The 22,940-nt window shown below is 46.2% G+C and overlaps 1 protein-coding gene across 1 annotated transcript in view; it reads right to left on the minus strand.

Annotated features, from left to right (window-relative positions):
• Positions 1 to 576: 576 nt before the first annotated feature.
• The window catches only part of LOC144823395 (uncharacterized), a 28,912-nt gene continuing 6,548 nt past the window's right edge, over positions 577 to 22,940 (minus strand). The window contains exons 2-4 of the mRNA XM_078681862.1: positions 13,766 to 13,847; positions 8,246 to 8,372; positions 577 to 1,961 (exon numbers count right to left, since the gene is read on the minus strand). Of these exons, the coding sequence (XP_078537988.1) occupies positions 776 to 1,961; positions 8,246 to 8,372; positions 13,766 to 13,814 (1,362 nt within the window). The 5' untranslated portion in view covers positions 13,815 to 13,847 and the 3' untranslated portion in view covers positions 577 to 775. The remainder of the gene's footprint in view (positions 1,962 to 8,245; positions 8,373 to 13,765; positions 13,848 to 22,940) is intronic.

Genomic DNA, 22,940 nt, shown 5'->3' on the forward strand with positions numbered 1-22,940 from the left:
GTAAGTGAGTCCTCTTGCTGTGAGTCTAGTCAAATTATAAGAAATTTAGAAAGTTCTTTTTTGTGGACCTTCCCCGCCCGTGGGTGCAGGGCAGCAATTTAACAGTGGACTGCTTCTGCTGCACAGGTTGCATCATTAAATATGTCAAATCAGCTGTAACCAATTACATTGTGGCCTACTCATCTTCATGACACTACATATCAATTTGTTATTTACCACCACAATCAACACCATTCTATTGTCAATGCCTTTTCATTTCCAGCTCCCGTATCCTTAAAACCCTAAACTCAATTGCAACTCTCTGCCCTAACCCCTAATTAAAACCCTAACTCTAACCCTAACCATCTAACACCAGCCTTAGTCCTGATTCCCAACCTTCTACCCCAACATAAATATTAACTTATTCTAACCCAGTCCCAAAGACCCTATTCCAAACCCTCATCACAACTACATACCATAGCCCCTGACCTCAGCCTCGAACTAAACAAATGTATATAGGATAATGTCAGGGGGGCACATTCCAGCTATTCAACAAGAGAAACAATTCAACAGTAGACACATTAACCAGGCTTGAACTGTGGTTCCCAAAATCTATTTTATTGGTCATGTGCAGCTTTGAAGAGGATGTTTCATTATTTTATTTTGCAAATATTCTCAGGAATGGAGTTTGGAGTTTCTGCACAGCCTTATTATTAAATCTGCTAATGAGAATGGATGTGTTGTCTGTTAAATAACAGTGGGTTCTTCAGAATATTGGTGCTGGTCGATGGGCCCATCAGTTCTCAGCCTGTTCATACCTGTTCAGGAAGGAGGTGATCTTATCCCTTACGCCCCCTTCAAGCATGTCCAACTCATCCTGGATTTGACTAGTGTATGGATCCAGATTCCTCTTCATGTCTTCAGCTCTCTGGATGATTATTGTTTTTAGATCCTCTCCATATCGAGTAGCTGACCGGCTGAACTCCTCGATCCTCTGGTTCACTTTCTTGTTAAAGTCTTCCAAGTACGGTAATAAATTCTGCCCAATGTCGTCCAAGTGAAGTTTCTCTTTGATTTGGTTGGTGGAGGAGAGTATTTGCTGTCTCATGTCTTCTACATTGACAGAGAACTTGGTTCTCATATCTTCTATGTTTTTCTGCATCTGGAAGGCCATGATCTCAATCTTTTGGTTGAGGTTTTCTTGGACATTCTGTGCGTACGGTGTCAAATGCTTCTGCAGCTCCTCAATGTTCTGCTCAATCTTCGCCAGGACCTCATCACTGTAAGGGCTCAGGTTCTTCTTCATCTGCTGTGCTTTTTCACAGATCTTTCCTTGAAGTTCCTCAGCATACGGGCTAAGGGCCAAATGCAGATTGCCCACATTTTCTTGCAGTTTGGCTTGAAGCTGTTCGGCATATGGTGAGAGTTCAGTCTGGAGGCTGTTCATCTTTTCCTGGAGTTTGGCCTCAAGATCCTCAGTGTATGGCTTGATCACTGCTTGGAGGTGGTCAACATTTTCCTGAAGTCTGACCTCAAGCTCCTCCGCATACGGAATGAATGCTGCCTGGAAGTTATCCATATTTTCCTTAAGTCTAGCTTGAAGCTTCTCAGTGTATGGGGTGAGCTGGAGACGAAGCTCCTCCGCATTTTTCTGGACACGAGTGCCAAGTTCCTCAGCATATGGGGTGAGCGCCTGACGAATCTCCCCTGCATTTTCCTGTACCCGACTGGCAAACTCCTCAGCGTATGGAGTCAGCCTCAGCTGTAGCTCCTCGATGTTCTTGTTAAGCTGCTTGTGGATATCATCTGCATATGGTGACACCTTCAATCGTAACTCCTCGAGCTCCAGGCGTATCTGCTCCTTTAGTTTCTCTGAGTCTTGGGAGAGCCGTGCATGGAGCTGGGTGGTGAAAGGAACTAGCTGGCGTTGTAGGTGTGCAGCATAAAGAGGAACAGCTTGGAGGTTTTCCTGGAGGAGGGTGCTAAGGAAAAATAATGTAAAAATAGATCAATATTACTAATTCAGATGAAATATTCTATATTTCTAGTATATAACAACTGACCCTTTTTTCTCCTCTTTCCTTTCTTCTTTTCCTTCAATATCTGCATCGTAAAATTTCTTCTATTGAACCACAAAATCCAAAATGGTCTCGGAAGTTTCTCAACTAGCTCAATTCTCTAAGGTTGAACTATACACGCATTTTACTTATATCACTTACTCAGTAAGTACAACAAACGGGTGGGTTACTCAATAGAGTCATGGAATAGAGGGCAGTGTGCGAGGGCATGGCTTGGGTAAGAGCATTGATAAAAATGAAAAATTCACTATCTGTGGGGCCCCGGAACCCAGTGATCTTATGCAGGCTGTTCAAGGAAATGGACCAACTGTTAAGCTAGGACTGTATGTCAAAACCAAAGCCTCAAAGCTAGTGTGGGCAGCACTTGAGGTTAGAGAATTGTGATATAGCTGAAAGCTCCCTGTCACTGCTGAGATATGCAGATAATAGAAGCAGAGGTATCACCCAGACAATTTTCCCGCCCTAGGGCTATCCTGATGGAAGTGCCCCTGGGATCCTGATATTAGGAGGGGACTCCAATGCGACAATGGGCCCAGCACTAGATAGAGACTCTAAGGGCCTAATTTACAATATTCTGACGCATAGCAGCGAAGCTAGCATTTCCGCTGCACTGCCATGCATCAAAATAAAGGGCAGTAATACACTGTATCTACAAGATACTGGGGATTCCTGTCCTTGCGCCCGTGCCTGCGTATAAAGATCCGCCATGCAGCAGCACAGACATCTTTGCATCATTTTGCAAGTGTGCCTGCTCTGAGGTGATGATTGTGTTTGTGCAGGTGCAAAAATAGCAGTGTCGTTTGCTACATATTATGAAGATATATATGTACGTCTGTGACTGTTAGGGTGGGGGAAGATTGCGTTGACCTTCTAAAACACCTCCCCCTTCCGGCTCTCTGAGGCAAAGATAGAGCAACATTGGGGAAAGAGCTAAGTGCAAACGAAGTTAAACAGGCAATCCGAGACCTGCAGTCAGGAATGGAGGCAGGGCCTAACAGCCTACCAATGGAACTATATGAGTGCATGGCGAATAATGTAGCAGGACACATGCTAAATATGTTCAAGGAGGCCCAGGAGGTGGGTTGCCTGCCGGAAGATCAAAGAACCGCTAACATAGTGGTTATCCCCAAAAAAGAAAAGCCAGCTGTAGCCTGTAGCTTCTACAGACCAACCTGGTTGTTAAATTGATAGGCAAAGTTCCTGGCCAAGACCCTGGCTAGCAGACTGCAGCCAGGTATAACTACAGTGATGAATCCAGATCAGTCTGGCTTTATGCCACACAGGGGTATCCAATTAAACCTGAGGTCTCTCTTAGGAGTACTTCATATGACTGAGGCTACACAAGCTGAACAGGCCGTATTGCTCTCATTGTATGCTCAGATGGCATTTAATAGCATTGAATGGAGCTATCACTTTGCTGCTCGGGTAAAGTTAGACTTTCGACCTCGATATTGTAAATGGATCCAGCTTCTATAGCAAGACCCACTGGAACAGGTTTGGTTCAATAATGAACTGTTACAGCCCTTTGTTTTTCATAAGGGCACAAGGCAGGCCTGCTCACTGCCCCAATGATATTTGCACTTGAGCCTCTAGCGGCATGGTTTCACCAGGACCTCCTTATACAAGATATCAGCAGAGGCCGGGACTGGGAAGAGAGGGTCTCTCTATATGCTGATGATATCCTGTTATATGCCACACTGCCCTGCTCCACAGTAGATAGCACCTTGCACATCTTTCAACTCTTTAAGGGATACCCTGAATATGAAATTAACTAGGAAAAGTCCCTAATTCTTCCCATAAAGGGCGGTATCCTCAGACTGACTTCGAGATGTATAGCTTCAACAGTGCAAGATGGCTTCTGATACTTGGGCATCTACATTACGCGAGACGCAGAAGAATTTTTTAAAAGGAACCACTTCACGCAGCTGGACCGCCTTTGAAGTGATGTTGCCCACTGGTGAATGCTTCCGATCTCCCTGATGGGCAGGCAGGGGTTCTTTAAGATGATGACCCTCCCAAAATTGCTCCATGTTTTACAGAATACCCCGAAATCTCTCCTGACTTCTTTAAGAAAGTTGATGGCTCACTACGGCAACTCCTGTGGGATGTGGGCAGTTCAAGAAATCGCACTCTGCAAGCTCCAGAGAGGGGTATATGAAGAGGGTCTGGCGGCCCAAGATATACGTAGATATTACTGGGTGGCACAATTGATAGTAAATACTAATAAATGACTGGGTGTTCTCGGACAGTGCAGGCTCAGTACTCGGGCTGCTCCTCACTGCGTTATCGAAAAGGACATGAGGGCGCCCTTCCATTCCCTACACAACTGATGGTAAGGACATGGTGAGAAGCCACTAGATTCCTGGGATGGGACAACAAACTGACAGACAGAGACCTTCTGCGAGAGGTTCGGGATCTGAAGGGGTTTTCCAAACAGAAACTAATAGGCATTCTAACTACTGGGGGATGTGTGAAGAGGGCAAACACTACTCACATTTGAGGCTCTACAGCAGCAGTATGAGATTGCTGAATCATAAGTTTTAAATATTTACAATTGGGTCACGCTCTTAGGCAGCATGTACTGGAGATGGAGCAATTACCAAAGTTGGCCCCTTTAGAGGATCGGCTCCTCTTGAACCCCATGACAGAGAGGGCAGTATCCTTAACCGAAAAGAACATGAGGAATAATTCCCCTGACCCTCTGCTGAAGCTGCAGGAAGCAGGGGAGGGAGACCTTGGACTTATAGAAGAGGAGGATTGGTTGGAGGCTGTACAAAGTCCCAGAGAGATGGCCATACGGGCTATGTGCCACCTCATTGAATTGTGAATACTCCATAGATCATACTATTCCAAGACGCTTCTGCATCGCCTATGTGCTAGGGGTTGTGGTGAGACAGGTTTCTTTTTTACATACTCTGGGAATGTCCGGACATACAACGGTACTGGAGGGGGGTGGTTCAAATTATGGCCAAAGCCACTGGATTCAACATGCCACTGACGGCCAGGTGGCACCTCCTATATATAAGTGGTGGAGAGGAGTGGCCTAAATACCCAAAAATATGGCTTACGTTGGCCTCTAGGATTGCCAAGAGAACTTTAGCTCTGGTCAGGGGGGCGAGTGGGATGATACGCTTTTTCGGAATGGGAAGCTGGCGGGGAATGGTGCCAAAGGGCTGAACATGTGGTGTACCAGAGTCAGGGCAGCCCAAAAAATGGGAGAAAGTCTGGGACAGTTAGTGTATATACAGGGAATAGACGAAGGGATTTGGAGCACCCTGCTGACACGTCACAGCTGAATTACCTCATGCATCATGGTCGATGTGGTTCAATGTTGCTCGCTTCACACACAGTTCTCACAGTTTGTTGGCCAGTGCCAGTACCAGTACCAGTATTCTTTTCAAGTGTATCCCCAGACACGTGTTTCTAGATTCCTCTTTCATCAGTGGGGAAAATGTTCATAGGTCGCTGGACGTGCTGCCGCAGTTTCCTCAGGGTTAGTGCCACTCTCAGCACGCAGGTGCTCACAGAGCTCGTCAGCTCACGGCCCACGGGAGCCATCTTAAACAGTCAAAGGGATTTGGAGCACCCTGCTGACACGTCACAGCTGAATTACCTCATGCATCATGGTCGATGTGGTTCAATGTTGCTCGCTTCACACACAGTTCTCACAGTTTGTTGGCCAGTGCCAGTACCAGTATTCTTTTCAAGTGTATCCCCAGACACGTGTTTCTAGATTCCTCTTTCATCAGTGGGGAAAATGTTCATAGGTCGCTGGACGTGCTGCCGCAGTTTCCTCAGGGTTAGTGCCACTCTCAGCACGCAGGTGCTCACAGAGCTCGTCACCTCACGGCCCACGGGAGCCATCTTAAACAGTCAAAGGGATTTGGAGCACCCTGCTGACACGTCACAGCTGAATTACCTCATGCATCATGGTCGATGTGGTTCAATGTTGCTCGCTTCACACACAGTTCTCACAGTTTGTTGGCCAGTGCCAGTACCAGTATTCTTTTCAAGTGTATCCCCAGACACGTGTTTCTAGATTCCTCTTTCAGCAGTGGGGAAAATGTTCATAGGTCGCTGGACGTGCTGCCGCAGTTTCCTCAGGGTTAGTGCCACTCTCAGCACGCAGGTGCTCACAGAGCTCGTCAGCTCACGGCCCACGGGAGCCATCTTAAACAGTCGAAGGGATTTGGAGCACCCTGCTGACACGTCACAGCTGAATTACCTCATGCATCATGGTCGATGTGGTTCAATGTTGCTCGCTTCACACACAGTTCTCACAGTTTGTTGGCCAGTGCCAGTACCAGTATTCTTTTCAAGTGTATCCCCAGACACGTGTTTCTAGATTCCTCTTTCATCAGTGGGGAAAATGTTCATAGGTCGCTGGACGTGCTGCCGCAGTTTCCTCAGGGTTAGTGCCACTCTCAGCACGCAGGTGCTCACAGAGCTCGTCAGCTCACGGCCCACGGGAGCCATCTTAAACAGTCAAAGGGATTTGGAGCACCCTGCTGACACGTCACAGCTGAATTACCTCATGCATCATGGTCGATGTGGTTCAATGTTGCTCGCTTCACACACAGTTCTCACAGTTTGTTGGCCAGTGCCAGTACCAGTATTCTTTTCAAGTGTATCCCCAGACACGTGTTTCTAGATTCCTCTTTCATCAGTGGGGAAAATGTTCATAGGTCGCTGGACGTGCTGGGGATACACTTGAAAAGAATACTGGTACTGGCACTGGCCAACAAACTGTGAGAACCGTGTGTGAAGCGAGTAACACTGAACCACATCGACCATGATGCATGAGGTAATTCAGCTGTGACGTGTCAGCAGGGTGCTCCAAATCCCTTTGACTGTATATACAGGGAATAGAGGGAGCCTTTAAAAGAGGGGTTAACCATACTGTGAGGGTGGAACTGGGGTCACTGTCGAAATTCCATCATATAGCATTGCTAACAACTGTATGCACAATTCTTATCCTTATGTATCCTAGTGGTTATGTCACTCGTACTGTACTTTGTTCTTTTATGTCTTTTCTGTACATGATAACCCAATTATGCTTACTGTAGCACTGAGCAACTGTTTAATAAAAAATAACTAAAAAAGAAAAAGATTTAAATGGCAGACAAAGGACAAATTAGAACCTAATTAAGGCTCTTGAGGATGTGAGTCGGGGTATGAGACTTTGAAGACACTACCTAACCTAAAGCAGGAAAGCAGTGCTCATGAAAGCTTCAACTAAAATCGACTTTCTAATCCCTAACAAGAAAGACAGGGTGGATAACATTCAAGCATGGAGTTTTAATAATAAAGATTAGCCTATGCATGTCTATCAACTGAGCTTTGCAAAGGCATTTCTAAACACATGGGCTTAAAAAAGGGACATCTAACGATGACGTTAAATAATGACTGCACGTTACATTAAAAATATGAATTGGGTTTGAATGGGGCATATCCACAATGAAAAGATGTATTTGTTTTCAACAGGGGTCTTCTTGGACGGTTTCCAAAGAAGAGGCATTACTAGAAAGATGTCTAACAATGGACCACAAAGAAAGATGATAGGGTTGGACTGAAGGACATTCAACAATGAGACCTAATGAACCTCGCTTGGTGGAAAACCTGCAGTTAATAGGAATTCCAGCATCCCTGCTCTTTGGAACGATTTCCAATAACTGTGCTTGACTGGGGGACATCTAGAAAGGGGCCAGGCGGTATGTCTGCACAGGACAGTTTTGTGTATGGATTCCTAGCAATTTGACTAGGTTGAAAGAGTTATGGAACAGGACCCGGTTGAGGGACATACAACAAAGGGGCTTGTTGGTGCCATATATGACAACTTGTCTTGGTCGTAAGAAGTTGAGCTTGGGGACCTGGCTAATGGATCGGTAAAAATAAAGCCAATGTGGAGATTTCAATGGTTAGGGTTTATTTAAAAATATTTAACCATGGGGCTTTAAGAATCGTGAACCATGGGTCTTAATGTGAGGATTTGTCACAATGCAGCTTATCGTAAAAATCTGTATTAAAAAATCTGTAGTGTAAGGATCTACAACAATACGGAGTATAGTAAGGATTAATAACAATTGGGCTTGGATTAATGATTATTAGCAATAGAACTTGCACGAGGGATAGTGACTGGTCATTGATAAAGGTGGATTTTTTTGTTCGTACTGTCAGACAATGCTTACTTGAACTGTTTGCTGATTTGCGATTCCTGGATCTGTTGCGCTGCCCGCTTCGCGCTGCTGCTTAGTTCTTTTAAGTTATCCCAGAAGCCATCTTCCACCTCATCAGTGCCCACATCTGTGCAGGACCCTGTGGGAACAATAAACAGGAACAAGGCACTTGAGAATAGATCCATACATTATCTGTTTTATGAGGACCACCAGTCTACTGTTCTTTTTGGAGTACACTTCACAAAGGGACAGTTCTACAATAAGGCTGCTACAAAGGCTGACCTGTGGATCCATAATGAACGGCACAAGACAGCATAAGTTACATTCAATGGGCTAAAACAAGCCTTACTGCATGGGCATGGGTGCACCCACAAGGCAGAATATCATTTTACCTATGGCTCCCCTTCACCACATCAAATGTTGCACTTTCTGCTGAATTTCAGGCCAACATCTATAATTACGTATCAAGGATTAGTGCTGAATAGTTTATATGCATGAAGGATGTGCTGTACTTGACGAAGCGGGTTATGCATGTGGGATACCCATTGACGTCGCTTGCATCTACAGGGAGCTTTGGAAGCTGGTTGAACAACCTGAAAACTATCAACCTTTGGAATATCCATAGAAATGGATCTTAACTGCCCTTGCCAGGGAACAGAGCAAACTAAATGCCACCCCTGGTGTGTGGTATGTGAAGGCGCCCAGGAATCACACAGCTAAGACCTTAGATTACAGCTGGCTGTGTTTTCTGCATCCGCAAAGCCCACCCATGGACTGAAATCTAGTCCTTTGCTATCCTCCTCCCCCAGGGCTTTAAGTCGAAGAAAAAACTGGGAGGAACTCTTAAAGGGGCATGACCAATGTATTTAATGGCATGGCTGAAAAACACGTCAACTTAAATTCTGTGATTAGCATAGTGTGCCGCCCGAGTGGTAGTTTGCTGCTTCGTTAGATCCAGATATATAATACAACAAGTAACATTACACTTACAACAAGCTAGGCCAATTGGCTTTGTCAATGGTTGTTAGTTGCATAAGAGAAATAATCAACAACTATGGCTTCATAGTATATAATATTGAAAATCCTTCAGTTCTGAAATGATGAGCCTGTGAAATAACTATAAAGAGGCTCTTGGAAGATACATCACAGGCAGTGAAGGGTGGTAGTGCTGCAGAGTTAAGCTTTTTTTTATCACCCTGAGGGTGAGAGATCCAGAATGACATTGTGCTGATGCACTCGAAAAATCGCTACTGTTTTAAATTGTTTAACCTGTTTGGAGCCCTGCTCCTTTTTTAAAATTGTAATCTAGTAAAAACTTATTGCTGCTCGAAATTTATTTTGGAGATCGAATTTCGTTTTTTCTGCTCTAGTATTTCACTGTGACACCACGCTCCCCCTGTCTTTCACATTGCAAGCACTACAATAGGAAAGAACTATCGGAATTAAAAGCACACTTCACCACTTTGGTGATTTCTTTACTGCCTCACGCCGCCCGCCATCTTGGAGGTGAGCTAGAGACACCACACTCTGTGTGTTAGCGTGCTAGTCTTGGGAAGTGCCCCAGCCACACCCTATAATTAATAGCCAGAATGCAAGCGCGCAGCGATCGCGCGCAGCATTGCGCCGGAGGAGCGCCAGAGGAAAGCCCGTCTGTGCCCGTCCGGGCCAGGACGGGGTTAGGGGCTAGAAACTTTGGTCCAATTTGCACATATTCGCCCGAATCTCTGTGGGCATTAAAGACAGACTCTATCCGTTTGGATAAAAGTACCTTGGTCAATCTGCCAGCTGAAGTTCTTGTGGAGAATTTAGGTACAGGCCCCAGGACTCGTCCCACTGTTGCTAGCCAGCAATCACATGGCCTCAGATTAGTGATACTTAATACGCGTTCCTTACAAAAGCACCATCTGGAAGTCTTCTCTCTACTGCTTGATGGAGATATTGACATCCTTGCACTTTCTGAGACATGGCTGAGCTCTGCCTCCCTGCCTGACATTTTGGCCGCTCTACCTCCAGGTTATGACGCTATCTGGCATAACCGCCCAAATGATTGTAAAGGAGGGGGTGTGGCCTTTTTGTTTAAAAAATGTCTCATAGTGAAAGAGATCATAGCACAAAACTGTGCCAGTGCAGAGCTGTTAGGGATATAAGTCTCATTCAAATCCTCATGTATTACAATAATTGTAGTTTACCGCCCGCCACAAAGCTCCCCGGATTTCAATGACGTCCTGTTTGAGCTTCTAACGGACTTGGCCACCAGATATAAGTCCCTCTTGGTGGTTGGTGATTTCAATTACCACTGGGACAAGGTACCCAGAGGCCCCACAGAGACTGAGTTTGAGGCTAATCTCTCGCTGCTTAATTTGCGACAGCTAGTGGTGGGTCCTACTCACGTGAAAGGCCATACATTGGACCTTGTTTGGTCTTCTTTACCCAACACCGAAATCACGGAAACAATCCCTTGCATCTGGTCAGATCATTTTATGATAAAGTGCTGGGTTCCAGGCGACCCTGTGAGGGCTGCCCCTAACAAGTCACGGAGGAAAATTAGATCCTGGAGTAAGATGGAATCAAACCTCCTAATTTCAACCCTGCTTTCCCTCACCCCCCCGATATGAATGGCATAGATCTGGACCAGGATGTTAGGATCTTAAATACCTGGATCCTCGCCGCCCTGGACAAACTTGTCCCTGAGCAGTTGGAGAGCACTAGAACCAAAGGGAGAGGAGCGCCTGGTTTGACGCCTCCCTGAAACAAAAGAAGCAAGCCCTTCGTAAGGCAGAGAGAAGGTGGAGACTCCACTATACTCAATCAGACGCCGAAAATTTCAAAACCCTGCTCTCAAAATACAAGGCAGACATCTTGGAAAGAAAGGCTGCTTTCTATGAGGGAAGAATTAGGGAGGCTACTAACATTCAGCGAGAGACATTTACCATTCTAAGGGAACTTACACAACGTGAAGGGAAAATTTCAGTGGGTGACCAACCTGACGGTGACTCCTTTCAATCCTTCTTCCTCCAGAAGGTACAGGATATCATCACTGACATCAATGCACGGACAGTCACAACCATGCTGCCTAGCCAGAATGTTCAGGTGCCATCCATGACTTTGGATAGCTTCCCTCCCATCAACGACAAGTGCTTAGCGCAACTGGTCGCTCAAACTAAATCAGGCTCTAGCATAGATCCATGTCCCCCCAGAATCTTTAAAATGGCTCTGCCAGGCATTCAGCCTCAGGTACTGAGTCTACTGAATAACTCACTTAACTCAGGCTATCTGCCGATTCAGATGAAAGAAGCCAGGGTTTCCCCACTTCTGAAGAAAGCAGGAACAGACACGACATCCTTAAAAAATTACAGGCCCATTTCGCAGCTGCCTTTTCTAAGCAAGATCCTAGAAAAGCACGTTCTCAGCACTCTAGCCGGCCATCTGGAAGAACACCATCTCCTTCATACCAGGCAGGCTGGGTTCCGGCCCCAACATAGCACAGAATTAGTCATGGCCTCGGTCGCCGATGAGTTGAGAGTCAGGGCAGATAACAAACAGCCCTGTGCCTTGATTCTATTAGACTTATCGGCAGCTTTCGACACGGTCAGCCACACCATCTTGCTGGACCGTGTCGCAAAATTGGGGATCACAGGCCAGGTGCTAAAGTGGCTAGAATCCTTCCTGTCAGGTCGAACCCAGAGAGTGCAGCTAGGAGACCAACTGTCTGAGATCTGCGACGTGACCTGGGGGATGCCCCAGGGGTCGGCGTTATCCCCCCTGCTTTTTAATATCTATTTACAACCACTGGTGGAGGAGCTTATGCGTATGAACTGCGAAATCTTTAATTACGCAGATGATACTCAGCTCTTAGTCTGGCTGGACAACACCAAAGAGGCCCAGGATTCAGTGAGGAATCTGCTCTCATTCACAGTCAACTGGATGACTAACAATCTGTTGAAAGTGAATGCTGATAAGACGGAGGTGCTGGTGATTAGCAACAAAGAGGATCCCTGGAGTGACCTGTACTGGCCCCCCGAGCTAGGAACCACTCCGTCTCCTGGCTCTGTGGTAAAAAGCTTGGGGTTAAGGATCGATGCAGACCTCTCAATGGCCCCTCAAGTTTCTGCTGTGGCAAGATCCTGCATAGGTGTGTTGAGGCAATTGCGAAAGCTAGTCCCCATCTTATCTGCCTCCACCCTGCAATCGATCGTATCCGCCACAGTCATTTCGAGACTTGATTATGGTAATGCCTTATACCTAGGCCTACCACAGAAGCTGTTGAGGAAGCTGCAGGTAATACAAAACGATGCGGCCAGGCTGATCCATTCTTTGCCTAGAAACGCGCATGTAACCCCACTGCTTCAGAAGCTGCACTGGCTCCCAGTGAAATTCCGAGTGCAGTTCAAATGTCTCTGTGTGGCCCATAAGGCACTCTTTGGGAAAGCCCCAGAGTACATTAAGCACCGTCTAAAGAGGTACACTCCGGGGAGGCTACTGCGCTCAGGAACAACTCCCAACCTGTTTCAACCTAGGTTCAAATTAAAGACCAAAGGAGGCAGGGCCCTGTCCGTGCTCCTTCCACAACTGTGGAACGAGCTTCCATCTACCTTGAAAGCGGAATCGCAACTTCTACCTTTCAGAAAGAAACTAAAAACTTATCTTTTCAGAAAGGCCTTCATGACATCATAGGAGGTGAAACAACTGAGGTTCTAGGGTCATTAGTGTGTTATGTTTCTTTCTGGTTAAGCGCTTAGAGACCGGCGGTGATAGGCGCTATACAAGCAATCCCTAACATAACATAACATAACATGGTAGAAATGGAGAGCCCGATAGGGACCCGTCTCAGCACCTGCTTTTTAGAACTGACGGTGCTGAACACTGGCAGGAACCCGCCCACTTAACGCCCTGCTCCTCCCTTTAGAAAGAGGGTGAGATGGACCAGCATTTAAGGGGTGTGGAACATGAAACCAGAAAACAAGTGCTCCCGGTAAGACTTCCCCTCTTGGAGTGACCATGTGTAAACCACCATCCCCTGGTGCTAGAGCGGTTGCTCAGTAGTGTTAAAGCAGGGTTGGATTGGTAAGGCGGGCAGTCGGGCACAGTTCCAGCTGTGGGCCGCTTTTTTGGGCAGCCTGGGGGTCCATTTTGAGCGATGTCTGCGTTGTTTGGATGCCTCCAGCAGCCCAGCGGGTAGAGGTGTCACTCCCTTTCTCTTGCTGGGCTAGACCATTAGTGTATGCAGATTGAGGGGGGCAGGGGGCCTGAGCAGAAGTGGTCTCACTTGTTTTCAGGTGTGTTTCACCAATGTGAACTAATCCCTGTATTTATTTTGATCTAAGTGAAGTTAAGAAAACTTGTCTCTGTAGGAGACCACCCTCCTCCCCCGTGTTTTTATAAAATGTTGCCAAAGCAGTGTTTTGTGGAAAGGCAATATGCAAATGTGGGCCACTTTTTTAGCGTGTCCAGGCCTATTTGTGATCTCAATCCAACCCTGGTTAAGAGCTCAGCAAATAAAGATGACGTCAGAAGCCAAAGATTCTGCTCTACCTGTAATGGCCAGCAAGGCCAACACGACGCCAATGGATCTCAGAAACATCTTCAGCTTCGAAAGGAGCTTCGGGGGTGGAACCTGGAGGGAAAATATTGAGCTTAGTATAAAAGTGGAGAGGAGGGGCTTAGAGTCCAAAAGGCTGCAGCACACTGGTGGAAGAGGGCTCCCTTTATGTCGAGAGCCCAACAACATAGCCACAGACCCCTCCATCAAACACCTCAGTCTGCTGAAACACCAACCCACGCATGACTAGGAATTCGCTGTCTGAGGCCCCTGCAGTACAGCGCAGTGTCGCTGTGGGCTTTAGTGGCCGGACCCATCCTGGCCTGTCAGGAGTCAGCTGCTATCGCTGCAGTATCTCAGGCGCCCCAGCCATGCTGCTCACTCCATCCAAGTGTTCCCCATCTTCAGTGTGCTCACAGGTCAGCCCTTTACAACCGGCCTTTACCACTGACCACGGCTCCCATAAGGAAAAGAACAATTTTCAAACTCATCTGCCTGAGATATAAAGCTTTGTCAGGCAATGAACCCAAATATCAACAGGACAAACTGATTCCATATCTTCCTATATGAAATCTTAGATCAAGGAGTCAAGTTCTTCTCTCTCCTCTGCGTATTCCTACGTCTAGGTTTGGTGGACCAGCTTTTTCTTATCTGGCCTCTACCACAAGAACAAGCTTCCCTTGTTCGTTAGGGCATGCACAGAGTTTTCAGGTTTAAAAAAACATCTTAAGATCTGGTTGTTCCAATGGCTGCTGGGCCGTTTCTAGGTGTTTTGCCGCCCTAGGCAAGAATAGAAAAATGCTCCCCTCCCTTTTACAACCATCACTGTCTCCCACTGTCATCCAGGTTAGAAGAATAAATGCATTAGATATAGAAAGAACTTATATTCAACATTAAACAATAAAACACATCAACAATAGTATTGAAGTAGAACAGGTTTACATATGTATAATGGGATTTTTTTCTTCAGACATATGCAAGCTCTGTATAAATTCCATTGCTTCAGCTCCACGCAGCCCTTCATTTCCCTAGCCGCTTGGCCTCTGAGAGAGAGTCTAAAAATGGGGCCACATTGTGACAAACTCTGGTATGGCGGTGGCATGTGAACGTGTACCCACGGGGACACGCTGGGACCACAAATTAATTTCACCGGGGACACACAATATTTTAAAGGCTCACATTGTCTTTCGGTTCAAGGATGTGTAGTATCCTCGTGTGCTATCTCGTGCACGCCCGCCGCATGCATTGGAACTTGGAATCTCTAGTCGGGGATTCCGTCCTGTCCTGTGCAGCGGTTGGCGTGGGTTCCTGATGTCTCCTACTTAACCTATGAATTAACCTTATTCAACATCACCTCTTCGTGTGGAGTCCTCCTTCCTCATCAGGATTTTTCACTGGCGACGACGAGGAAACGCACCCAAGCGATTACTGGAGCCCACAGCCCCGGATCTTCCGGATAAGATTACCGTTGATGACTTTGAACCTGCTACTTGCTCCTCGCACTCTGTCGAAGTCTCCCTATCCTCTTATCAACATCATCCTGAAGATCCCGTATTTTCAGCTGCTGTGGTGAGACTTTTATTCATTTAAAAATATTTTAGCCTTTTCGCCTGCCATTTAAACTAACGCATGCGCGTCCCCTCGCGCTGGAACAATTCAGCTTGTGCTCATTGGCCATCTCGCGCATCTCGTTTCCAGCATCACGGCGCATGCGCATGAGTTTCTCGCTCTTCGTGTCGTCACAGAGACAGCTCTGAAACAGAGGCAGCGCCAGCACAAGCAAGCTCCACATTCTACGTTCTTATTGCATCACAAAGACAGAGTCAGCACACGTGAACTTTGTTCTTTCTAGCCACTCGCCTTTGTGACATCACAATACTGTTCCTGTAGGTTGGATTTCTCTACAGAGAAAAGAACTAACATTGTCTTTCCTTGAAAGTGTCTAATATCTTTTCCAACCTAATTTCAAGTTGTTTATGACATCATATCTCTCACACACATAATTTCTTTTGCCAACAATGGAAAGTTTTAATGCACCTCCACCCTTCTTAGCTAGTCCAGGTGAACCCCCCCTGGAGTGGAAACAATGGCGTGAAGGTTTTGAAGCCTATCTGGAAGCTATAGGTGGAGAGAATTACACTGACAAACGAAAACTCGCTATTCTCAAGCATTCTTTAGGTGCAGAAGGAAGACAAGTCCTCTCTCACCTTCCTTCTCTTACTTTGGATAACTCATCAGAGGAAGAAGGTGATGTTTACGAAATTGCCATCATGCAATTAGATAAGCAATTCATCAAAAAAGTCAACGAAGTTGTTGCTCGCCACAAGTTTCTTAGCAGACAACAACTTTCTATTGAACCCATTGATTCCTTTGTCAAGGATTTGAGAATTCTCGCTGCCAAATGTAATTATCAACAGTTTCAAGATCAGATGATCAGAGACCAGCTGGTGCATAATGTCTCCGATGTAAAACTTCAAGAGAAGCTACTTGATGCGAAGGATTTGTCCCTTTCAAAAGCCCTTGACATTGCACACCGATTCGAAGATATGAAGTTAGGCATCAAGGAGCTATCCGAAAAAAAACCAAAAGAATCTTCTTTAGAAAAACCCAATGTTTCTGTGGTTCAAACCGTCAAGAAGAATCCAAACGAATATTTTCACAACAAACCTACCTTTCCTTCTTCGTCGTATCAAGGTCTCAAAAAAGATGTAGTTTGTTTCAAATGCGGTTTTCCTGGCCACGTCGCAACTGACAAGAGATGTCCCGCCATTGGTCAATTTTGCAATTATTGTAAATCCAGAGGTCATTTTGCCAGAATGTGCAAGAGTCGCAACAGATCAAAGAATTTTTCTTCTGATTCCAGACGTCCCAGATTCTCTCAGATCCAGTTGATGACGATGTCAATGATGACATTTGCACCGTTTATGAAGTCGGAGAAGAGAAAAAAGACTCACCGTACTGTATGCTTCAAATAGGGTCCAAGTCCATAAAAGTTATGGCAGATTCTGGTGCAAAGTACACATTGATTGGTGACGATGTTTTGTTAAGAGAATTTCCTGAAGTTATGTCTTTATTTCCCTCTGACATAAAACTAAGGGGTTATGGTAAAAAACCCATCGAGGTATTTGGGTACTTTCACTCCACTCTATCATTTAAGGGCAAGTCAATTCCAGCTAAAGTGTATGTTGCAAAAGATGGGTCATGCTTGTTAGGCTGGCCACAACAAAGAGAGTTAATGATGAAACTTGATCCCAATCATCCTGATCAAGTTCTAGGGTATTCAGATTTTATCAATTCTGTTGATGTGTCTTCAGACAACAAATGGGAAACTGTTTTTCCGCAGGTCTTTTCCTCTAACTTGGGTTTACTAAAAAATTTTAGTCACAAAATCGTTCTTAAACACAACGCCATTCCCAAGGTACACAAGGTACGCAACATCCCTTTGGCCTTAAGAGAGTCAGTTAAAAAAGAGCTTCAAAGATTATGTGATTTGGATGTAATCGAGGAAATTGAATCCTCTGAGTGGCTTTCACCTGTAGTTGTCGCCCATAAACCCAATGGGAAAATTCGTCTTTGTGTGGATATGCGCGATCTAAACTCCAATGTGTGGGTTGATAGACATACTCTACCTAACATCGGAGAGATGTTCTCTAAACTGAAGGATGCATCTATCTTCACCACATTAGATTTGTCCAACGCATATCATCAGATAGCCCTTCATGAAAACAGTAAACATCTGACATCGTTCATTACCACTGAGGGTGCTTACAGGTACAAGAGAATGCCCTTTGGCTTGGTGTCTGCATCCTCAGTGTTTCAGCGTGTCATGCACAATTTATTTAAAAATTTCCCAAATGTATTATATTTTCAGGACGACATATTAGTTTTCGGCAAAAATGAATGTGAACACTCTGAAATTCTATTCAAGGTTTTGTCCATTCTTCAAGACAATGGTCTAACCCTCACCAAGGAGAAGTGTAAATTTGAAAAAGCTTCTGTAGACTATTTAGGCCATTCCATCAGCAAAGAGGGTATTTCCCCCAAGTTGAGTCTAGTTAAAGCCATTGAGAATGCTCCCGAGCCAACCAACAAGGATCAGCTCAGATCCTTCCTCGGTTTGGCCGAGTATTATGCAAAGTTCATTCCTACCTTCTCAGATAAGACCTCGCACTTACGAAAGTTAATGAAAAACCAACAACAATTTATTTGGGATGACAATTGCAAGGCTCAATTTGATTTTATAAAGAAATGTATTATTTCCGCCCTGCATTATCACCTTTTGACACCAACTGCAAATCATTTATCGTCACTGATGCAAGCAATGTTGGCCTTGGTGCGGTGCTAATGCAGAAGCAAAATTCTGGTTTTGTCACCATTGCTTTTGCATCAAGACCGTTACGTGGTGCTGAAACTAAGTATTCCACCCTAGAAAAAGAAGCTTTGGCTTGTTGGTGGGGGATCGAATATTTTCGTAGGTATGTGTATGGCACTGATTTTATTGTGCGCTCTGATCATCGTCCCCTAGTTGATCTTTTTACGACCAAAGGTTGTAACAAAGCCACTTCCAGGATTGCGAGATGGCAGTATAAGTTACAAGATTTTCATTTCTCAGTCGAATATATCCCTGGTGCCAAAAATGTCCTTGCCGATTTCCTTTCCAGGTTACCTGTTGAAGATGACAATCATGTTGCCCCTGATAATGACCCTGACAAAGTTGTGTCAATATGTGAGGTATCCAATGGTTGCATCCGAGAAGATGATTGGGTTCTGGCTTGTAGTAATGATCGTGATTATTTAGACGTTTTATCTTTTGTCAAAAATGGTTGGCCTTCAAAGAACAGTCTATCTTCTAGCATTTTGCCATACTTTCATGTTGCACAAGAACTTTCTGTCCAAGGTGATACTTTATTGAGGGGTTTGCTTTTGGTTGTACCTCATGATATAAGAGACACTGTGTTAGATATGGCTCATGAGGGTCACCCGGGCATGTCCGGTATGAAAAGAAGGATAAGAAACGAATTTTGGTGGCCCGGTGTCGACAGGTGTATTGAAAGAAAGGTTAGATCTTGTATCGAATGCTGCGTGAGTGACAAATCACAGAAACCTATAAAATATCAGCATGACTCCATCTCGAGGCCCTCTAAACCCTGGGAGTGTGTTTCCATTGACATTGCTGGTCCAATGTCTTTAGGTCGTAGCCCTGTCTATGCTATTGTCCTAATAGACCAATTCTCTAGTTGGCCTGAAGTAAGATTTGTTCCTCATGTATCTTCCAGAGTCATTATTGACTTCCTAAATTCCATTTTCGAAAAGGAGGGTTTTCCAACTTCCATGCTATCGGATAATGGCACCCAGTTCACCTCCGTAGAGATGAAATCCTTTTGTTTCAACCATGGCATTTTACACAAACGCTCTTCTGTGTATTATCCTCAAGGCAACGGAATGGTTGAGAGGTGGATTAGGGTGCTCAAAGAAGCTTTACAACTTGCAGTATGCAATGGTGTGAATTGTTATGATGCGGTCAGGAAACTATTGTGGAGTTACAGAAATACTCCAAGGTCTGTGGGGGATTTATCTCCTTTTGAAAAGATGCGAGGGAGGAAGGGTGTGTGTAACATGAGTCAGCCCTGGATGAGAGATCTTGTCGATGGCAAGTTCAGGAAACATGATACTTCAGTGATTCGTAACTATTCCAACAATCCCTGCAAGGTTGGTGATTGGGTACGAGTGAGGAAGTCTGGTTTTATCAGTTCGGGTATGTCACGCTTTTCCGATCCCATGTTAGTTATTAGAGTGGGCAGACAAGTTGTGGAACTATCAGACGGTAATGTTTGGAGTCTTTCCAAAGTCGTTAGGGTTCCGTCCCTTTGTGTGAGACCGTCTTCTCCTATTGACATTTCCTCCCCCAACCATACCGGAACCTCTCACTTACCCGACAAATGCCACATACCTTCAACCTCTCATCCGCAACTTCCTGTTCCCAGGTCCTCCTGCAGATTGTATACTCCCCGCCTAAAGAAACCACCTGTGTGGCATAAAGATTACAATGTTGGCAAATAAGTTTTCACTGTATCAAAATGTAAAGTTGTTTTATTCCTTATGTAGCTTGTATATATCTTGGTTGTTATGTTTTTCTTTTTCTTTTCTAGTAAGGGGGATGTGTAGTATCCTCGTGTGCTATCTCGTGCACGCCCGCCGCATGCATTGGAACTTGGAATCTCTAGTCGGGGATTCCGTCCTGTCCTGTGCAGCGGTTGGCGTGGGTTCCTGATGTCTCCTACTTAACCTATGAATAAACCTTATTCAACATCACCTCTTCGTGTGGAGTCCTCCTTCCTCATCAGGATTTTTCAGGATGTTATCATTTTTTGGACATTCCAACTGAGGGGTGATAAGGAGAATGTCCGATGTAAAATTATGGCGTCTCCTGAGAAGACGAAACATGTGAGAGGTGCAAGGTGAGAGCAGGTGATTTAATTTATTAACCAAATAGTAATAGAATGCCCTAGATTCTCAGCTGTTTAAGCATCTAAGTGACAAAGAGAATTGCATACTGCCAAACTGCTTTCTTTACCTGACCCACATATGGTAGTAGTTTTACCTCGGATTGGTACGATTCTTTGTTATTGCAGTATCACACTCACAAGTATTCATTTGAATCTTTCAACTATGGGAGCTCCCTATCTGATCTATCCGCATCAGAGCCACGGTATTACGTTGAAATCTTCTACCACAATATTTAGAAAACCATGGGGCATATTTACAAGCCCCTATTGCCACAGGCACGTCACTTTTTATGACGTTCCTGTGGCGATAGGGGCTTCGCCTTATTTACAAGGCAGCGTTAAGCCACTTAACGCTGCCTTGTAAATAAGGCCTCTTTTACAGTGTGAGGGGCTGGGCAGACGTATCCCCCTCTGAAATTTTGGTCCCTTTCTCTGCAATTTTGTCATGTTTACTTATCTCCGGCCATAGGGTCTGCTTATGAATTGCACACCAGCAATTTTCACTCTCAGCCTCCCCTCCCCTCCACTATCAACACTCCCTTGGGTCAGCATTTGAAATTGCAGCGAGCGGGATGGGCGAAGATCCCCTGGAATTTAGAGATTAATAAATCGGTGTGGACATTTGTGTAGGCCTCACATCGCCTCATCTCTTCATGTTTGTTTTCTAATTAGGAACTCTCTATTTAGGTGTTATTTCTTGGTGAATCCGATATTTTGATTTAAAAACTGTCTATGTGTGGCACAGACGGCAAGCCTTCAAATTGGCAGTAAACTATCCTGAAATGTGAGGCTATCGGAAGAGTGCGAGCAGACGGAAATGAAAGGTGTACATTCCACTCGTTTTTTCACAGAGGAGGACAGATACTGTTTTGGTCTTTTTTTCATTCATTACTCCAGAGTTATTCTTTCCGAATCCCTAGCTATTGATTGTTATTAAGGGGATTCCCAAACTTGTGTTTTTTGCCGCTCTCCCCCTTTTGCCGCCCTAGGCAGCCGCCTAGGCTTGCCTAATGGTAGAAACGGGCTGCTTCTCTGTTTGTTGCTTCAGCGTCCAGATGGCCCTTCAGGGGCGATTTGCTGCGCTATATCAAGTATCCATTAACGTAACATAACTGAAGGGTGTGGCTCAGTGAACCTACGCCCCTCTGTGTCAGACCCCCCCCCACCTGATATCACCAGGACTGGAAGATGCCCGAAGCAGAGCCTCTCCCATACCTGCAATATCTGCGCCTGCCTGAGGCCACCCGGTGGCCATCAGGAGGGCGGGCCCTTAGTCGCGGAGGGCCGCCCCGCCCCTAGCCAGCAAGGGTCAGCCACCCCCCCTCAGGGCAGAGTTGCCTGGTGGAGGTGGGCGGACCAGTGACGCACGTCCGGGGGGCGGCAGGTAGGAAGAGGGTATATCTCTCCCTCGGGCCACCTCGGTGGTCTCTTTGCCGCCCCGGACGTCGCGTGGACACTTCAGGACACTCTTTCTCTTCGGTGAGTGTCCTACGGGCTGCCTTCGGGCATTACCCCCCTCCGCCTACTCCCTCCCTGCGGAGGTTCCGAGTTTTGGCCAGGCGGCCCGCTTAGCGTCGGGCCGCTGTGGAGGTGGGGGTTTGTAGGCGGGTTTGCGGCCTTGGACGGGGGTGCGTTGCCGCCACGCTCCGCATCTCCGTGGTCCTGGCGGCTCAGAGGGCGGCAGCCCCCTTGGTGCCCGCAGACTTCGGCTGGGCCCTCGTGCTTCTGGGTCAGGGTCCTGGCCTCGGCTGTGTCCGGGAGGCGCCGGCCCGCCCGGCTATTCCTTGTTCCGAGTTGTTTCGAGCTTTCGGAGGAGTACCGGAGGGCCGTGTCCATGGGCCGGGTGCGTCTGCATTCTCCGCATCTCTGGTGTCCGTGAGGCTGTGAGCGGAGGCAGCCTCGCTGTCCGCTGACTCGGGCGGGGGCCGCGTGGCCAAGCGTTGGGCCCCCTGGGCCTTGGCGGGTGCGGAAGGGGCCCGCTCTCGGCCCTTCCAGTCCCGATGTTGTTTGGTGTCCCTGTTGTTGGGACCCGCCGCGAGGTAGGAGGGCAGGTATTCAAGGAATGTGTCGCGGCATGCACCATCCCTGGGCGTTAGGCGGGGTGCTGGAGGCCGTACTGTCCCCTCCTTCCATCCTTGGCGCGTGGTTCATTTTGCTTGAGCAGCGGTTTCATGCGCGCTAATGTTATGTTTCTACATGCTTAAAAGATTTGGCGGTGTCAGGCGCACTAATGTTTTGTGTGTACATGCTTAAGGTTTGGTTATTATGTTTCTTGATGATGCTATGTTTTCTGCGAGGGTCTATTCATGCCTGCATTGTTTTATGTCGCGCACATGTGTTTCTTGATGACGCTATGTTTTCAGCGAGGGTCTATTCATGCCTGCATTGTTTTATTGCGGAGCCTGGTTTTATCGTTTAAGGTGAATGAAAGGTTTATTCTCAGCATGCTAGAAATAGAGACTACAATGCCCTTTAGTCAGCTGGCTTTTCCTAAGCAGTATGTCGCAGACTGTCCGGCGCGAATACCATGGATAAGACTGACTTGGGTGTGCTGTTAATAACCTGTGTATAATGACTCAATTTCGAGGCTCTATCGGGGGGAGAGTATGCGGCCGGGCGGCTGGAGCTTTCGAACAGGGAGCTGGAGTCCCGGGTTCTTTTC

Source organism: Lissotriton helveticus, chromosome 3_1, assembly GCF_964261635.1.
Source record: "Lissotriton helveticus chromosome 3_1, aLisHel1.1, whole genome shotgun sequence".
Classification (NCBI taxonomy): Eukaryota; Metazoa; Chordata; class Amphibia; order Caudata; family Salamandridae; genus Lissotriton; species Lissotriton helveticus.